This window comes from Cavia porcellus, unplaced genomic scaffold (assembly GCF_034190915.1).
Source record: "Cavia porcellus strain 051 isolate PalLab524CR breed Dunkin Hartley unplaced genomic scaffold, mCavPor4.1 scaffold_2, whole genome shotgun sequence".
NCBI classification, from domain to species: Eukaryota; Metazoa; Chordata; class Mammalia; order Rodentia; family Caviidae; genus Cavia; species Cavia porcellus.
This window is the reverse complement of record NW_026947485.1, coordinates 75,828,966-75,834,290: the sequence shown is the minus strand read 5'-3', so window position 1 is coordinate 75,834,290 and position 5,325 is coordinate 75,828,966. Positions and strand designations below refer to the sequence as shown.

Here is a 5,325-nt window from a genome sequence, read left to right as displayed (position 1 = left end):
ATAACAATGCTCGCCTAATATTCGCATATCCCAGGCCAGAGGGGTCCCCCAGCCGCCTGCCCAATGGGAACCAGGCCTCCCTGGAGTTCCCGAAGGCAGCCGGCTCCGCAACTGGAGCAGCTGAGCAGCCGGCCGGGTGGGACCCGCGGCGGGGCGGCCCTGCCCAGCACGGCACTGCGGGGAAGCGCCGGTGCCGCATCAGGCCCGATTGCCGGCCAGACCCCGCTCATCAGACGGCTGTGGCCCTGGAAAGCCGCGGCCAGAACAAGAGTGAGAGGTTGCCGAGGAGGTAGGCACAGGCCGGGGACCCGGAACCGGCGCCTCAAGCCACCAACTGCGCGCCCGCCCTCGGCCTCCTCCCCCAGCCCCATCCCACCCCTGTCCCGCGTCGTGCGCCCCGGGCTGGGAGCCGCCTCCGACCTCCCTCCGCAGGCCAGCCCGGGGCTTCGGATTCCTTTCCCTAGGAGCGTGGCCCGAGCCTGGGGTGAGGGCCCCGGAGTCCGGAACAGGTCACCGGGCTCTTTCCCGCACCCCGCATCGTCCGCTCGCGACAGCCGGCCCTCCTGGGATCCGGTTCTTACCTGGCCCGCGCCGCAGCCGCGTCCCTCCCGGCGGGCTCCCGCCACCCCTTGGACGCCAAATCCCGGGTGCGGAGTCCGGGCCTCGGCGGGAGGCGGGTCGCCGGGAAGGCGGCTCTTGTTTGGGTTGGGGGCGGTGGCTTTCGGCCGCCCGAGGTTGGAGTACAATAAAGGCGCGGTTAATGTCATTTACAAACAGCTCGCCCGGCGCGGCACCGCCCGGACTGACAGGCGCGTTAGGAAGGCTAATTCCAGCCGGCTCCTCCTACCCCCGGCCCGCTAATTAATGAGCTTCCCAACTTAGAGCCGCTTGCATTGGACAGGCAGAGAGGGAAAGAGGGCGAGGGAGAGGTAGAGAAAGGGAGAGACGGGGGGAGTGGAGCGGAGAGGAGAGCAAAGCAGAGAAGAGGACAGGAGGGGAGGGAGGGTGGAGAGGGAGAGGACGGGAGAGAACAGAAAGAAGAGAGCGGCGAAACACTGGAGAAGGCAGAGAGAAAGCCAGAAGTGCCGCTGCAGATAATTGATTACTCCTCGATCAAGGCTAACTTGTTAGCAATAGTCAACTGCCCCGTCTCTCCGCCTCCCCTCGCAGTCCGGGATCGGCGCCCTTGCCTCGGCTCTTCCAACTGGGGCCGCCAGGAGCCGGGGCCAGGAGTCTCCGCCGAGCCACCTGACACCTTTAAATAGCACCGGGGCCGGCGAAACTGGAGCCCCGCGCGGCACGCCCCGGCTCCAGCCCCGGATTGCTGCGAGCCCGGGCGGCTGCGAGGGCGGCCGCGTCAGCGCGCTCCTCACTGGGCCCCGCGCGGCTCTGCCTGCCTCGGCCGCCGCGCTAAACGGCCCGGTGCCCGGCGTGCGCCCTCCCAGGGGCGGCCTCCCTGCCACCACCACCCCCCCCCCGCGCCGCCCATCCTCGCCGCCTGGCGCCCCAGCTGCCCGCGGTCTGGGTCCCCGAGGTCGGAACCGCCTGGGCCGGGCCCCCGAACGAGGCAGAGATGACTTCCAAGGAGGACAGCAAGGCGGCGCCGGGGGAGGAGCGGCGGCGCAGCCCTCTGGACCACCTGCCGCCGCCCGCCAACTCCAACAAGCCGCTGACGCCGTTCAGCATCGAGGACATCCTCAACAAGCCGTCCGTGCGGAGAAGTTACTCGCTGTGCGGGGCGGCGCACCTGCTCGCCGCTGCAGACAAGCACGCACCGGGCGGCTTGCCCCTGGCGGGCCGCGCGCTTCTCTCGCAGACCTCGCCGCTGTGCGCGCTGGAGGAGCTCGCCAGCAAGACCTTTAAGGGGCTGGAGGTCAGCGTCCTGCAGGCGGCCGAAGGTAGGCACTGTCGCCCGGACCCCTTCGCTCAGCGCTCCGCGCACTCGATGCCTCTGCTCTCCTCCTCCTCCTCCAGCGGCAGCCTCGTGCTTTGGGTAGAGGGAGCGGGCCAGGACCCAGTCTCTGTGTCCTAGGGACCTCTTGGTTGGCCATGCTCTGGGGTGGTCTGAGGGGTGGTGGGAACCTGAGCTCGTTTCATCAGTCAGTCTGCTTTGGCTGGCTCCCTCTGGTTCCCAGCGGCCCAGGCACTTCGACCCAGAGGAGTTAGAATCGACAGAATCTTTTGCTGGTACCTTCAGGGTAGACTAGAGTTTGCAAGGGTTAGGGAATCAACATTCATGCTGCAATCTAGGAGTCCTGTCCGAATTCCTGGTGCTTTCACAGACTTTGGGTGATTCAAACCAACTCTTACTGCGTGAACAGAGACCGAAACAATTTTTCCTAGAGACTTCCTGGAGACTAGAGGTTTGTCATAGCCTCTGTTTACTACAGTCTGGGAGGATGAATAGCAGTAGGCACCAGGCCACATGGGCCTATGTGGGGTGTGGAGTTCTGGGGTGAGTCCCCTCCACTCTTCCTGTAGAAGTCTATCCTTCATTTCTTTCCAGGCCGCGATGGGATGACCATCTTTGGGCAGCGCCAGACCCCCAAGAAGCGGCGAAAGTCACGCACAGCCTTCACTAACCACCAGATCTACGAGCTGGAAAAGCGATTCCTGTACCAGAAGTACCTGTCCCCGGCAGATCGCGACCAAATCGCGCAGCAGCTGGGCCTCACTAACGCCCAGGTCATCACTTGGTTCCAGAACCGGCGTGCCAAGCTCAAGCGGGACCTGGAGGAGATGAAGGCCGATGTAGAGTCTGCCAAGAAACTGGGGCCCAGTGGGCAGATGGACATCGTAGCACTGGCCGAACTCGAGCAGAACTCGGAGGCCGCAGGCGGCGGCGGCGGTGGTGGTGGCAGCAGCTGTGGCAGGGCCAAGTCCAGGCCAAACTCCCCAGTGCTCCCCCCAGGCCCCCCGCAGGCCCCTGGTGCTGGACCCTTACAGCTCTCCCCTGCCTCTCCACTCACAGACCAGCGGGCCAGCAGCCAGGACTGCTCAGAGGACGAGGAAGATGAAGAGATCGACGTGGACGATTGAGTCGCGCCCCATCTTCTGCCACCCCGATCCTCTAGCGCCCGCCCGAGCACCAACGGCCTCCCGGACCTGACAGCTGAGGGGAGCTGGGACCTCCTCCGCAGCGCCTGTCTCCTTCCTTGTCCCCAGGCCTGGACTCCCTGCAGCCACCTCTTCCCTCTTGAAGCAATAAACCTGGGCCGGCTGGCCGGCTGGCCGCTGCAAGAGGCCTCCGCCGTCCTGGGAGCCCTCGCTGTGCAAATCTGTATGGCGTCTGTATAAATATTGAAACCTATATAGCAGATTCTTCTCGCCACAGCCTGGATTTTTTCTTTCTTTTATTTTTTTAAATACCAGATATTTCGATGTTTGTAAAGCTGTTTGGCTGCCAGGCTGGCTGAGGGTGAGGCAGAATTGAGAACGGGACGGGAATGCAAACCCTGCGACTGCGAAAAGGGGCCGTGCTGGCTGTTTCGGTTTTTCTCTGCATGCTACGAATGCACTGGCCGGCTCCCTCCTTTCCTCCCTGGCCTGTGGCAGCTGCCCTTTCTTTCATTCTGCCCTTTTTCCCTGCACAGGAAGAGAGTGAGGGGGCAGCCAGGTCCCGACTTGCAAGTTTCAAAATCGATCTTTCCTTCCCCACACCAGAGAACTGTGTTCGATGCCATTTCTGCCTCCTGATGCCCACTAACGCTATTTTTAGGATTCTTCCCTTTTTCCTGCATTTTCTCAGACTGATTGCTGGAGTCTGGTTCTTAATGACAAAGCAGGGGGACATTCAATCTACCATCCATCAGAAACAGAACCCAAAGTCCTAGAATTATTTTTTACTCTTTTTAGAATTTTTTTGCATGTGACAGAGACAGAGAGGAAGCCAACCCAAGTCTTCTTCCCAACCTCCTCTGCAGCCCAAATCTCTCCTGCCGTCTCTAACACCCTACTCCTAGCTGGACTTGGCCGGGAAAGGGTGGCCTGATGAGGATGGGTCCTGTGTGCCCCTTCCTACTCTGTCCGGCCCTCTCCTCTGCGGACTGTACCCAAGGTCTCTTTCTCCGATAAATAAAGTCTTTGCCATTTTACTAGAAGCGGCGATGACACTCGTGTCTGAGTGAATGGGCCATCCGAGAAGCAGCGGGCATGCTGATCTTTCCTCACTGCTCCTGGCCTGATAGATACCCCAGGCTTAAAGATTTGGGGGGCATTTTAGGGCAGGCAGGAGAGCAAGGGACAGAGAGGAGCAGCAGGAGGAGGTGCTTCTTGTCTGTGGACATGCAGCAGCTACTAAATGGGAGAAAGAAGCGGGCTTCGCCAGGTCCGGGTAAAAAGCAGGGCGTGTGATACTGGGAGAAAGGAGTGTATTCCCCCGGGTACCGCAGTACAAAATCCTTTGTTTGGGGCAGAGTGTGGGGAGGAGAGCCTGACCTGGCATTTCCCGGAGTCCTGCCTGCGGCCCAGCCCGCTCTACCTGCGCTCCCTAAGGCCTGGGCTGCGTCCCTGGCGCATTGGCAGGCAGGTGTCACTCAGCCAGACAGAGGGTGGGGTCTGCGGGGTCCCAAATTTACCTGCCTGGAGGGCTTCGTCCTTGGGGCACAGGTGATAAATAATAAGACTAAAGGCAAAAAGGGCAAACCGAATAGAACACAAGGGCACTCACTTGGGATGTGAGCCCAAAGCGACCTGGGCTGGGGTAAATTTCTGTTAATGTTTCCTTATTTGTAGGCCCGAACTCTGCGGGCGGCTGAGGCTTGGATCCCGCCGAGACTGGGTTGGAGGGCACCAGCCTGGCTGGGGAGGGCGCTCGGCCGCTTCCATTTTCCGAACTGAGCGAGTTTCTCTAGGCTTTGTTGTCTCTGGGCTGGCGAGTGGCCGCTGTCACCGGAGTAGGGTCCCGCCTCCGGCCACTGGGCTCTTTCTCCGCAAAATTGATGTGAGAAACGCGCATCTGGTCCGGGGCAGGCGACGGCGCCCCCCCCCCCCGGGCCTGAGTCGGGAGCGCGTGTGTCCGGGAGGGAAGGACGGGGCGGCCAGCAGCGGGGGCGGACAGCTAAACGCGGGGAGAGGGGAGCAGGGCCGCGGGGAGGAGGCAGGGTTCTCTGGAGACCGGGAGGAGGACGAGGAGAAGGGACACGCGCGGGCCGCGGCGGGCGGCGGCGGAGCCTCGCGGGCCTGCGGCCGGTGCCTCCCGGGGACATAAACCGCCCTCTCAGGATGGATGGGTCTGTAATTCGGAGCGCGGACCATGAAGGCCGGGACGAATGGGCCCGGGCAGCCGCTGACAGGCGACAATAGCCGGGCCCAGCCCCCCGCGGC

At 62.5% G+C, this 5,325-nt stretch overlaps 1 protein-coding gene across 1 annotated transcript; it reads left to right on the top strand.

Annotated features, from left to right (window-relative positions):
* Nucleotides 1–1,458: 1,458 nt before the first annotated feature.
* On the top strand, nucleotides 1,459–4,100 carry Lbx1 (ladybird homeobox 1). Its single transcript, XM_005006009.4, has 2 exons — nucleotides 1,459–1,898; nucleotides 2,507–4,100. The coding sequence occupies exons 1-2, from the start codon at nucleotides 1,574–1,576 to the stop codon at nucleotides 3,037–3,039; spliced, it is 858 nt and encodes a 285-aa protein (XP_005006066.2). The 5' UTR covers nucleotides 1,459–1,573; the 3' UTR covers nucleotides 3,040–4,100.
* The last annotated feature ends 1,225 nt before the right edge of the window (nucleotides 4,101–5,325 follow it).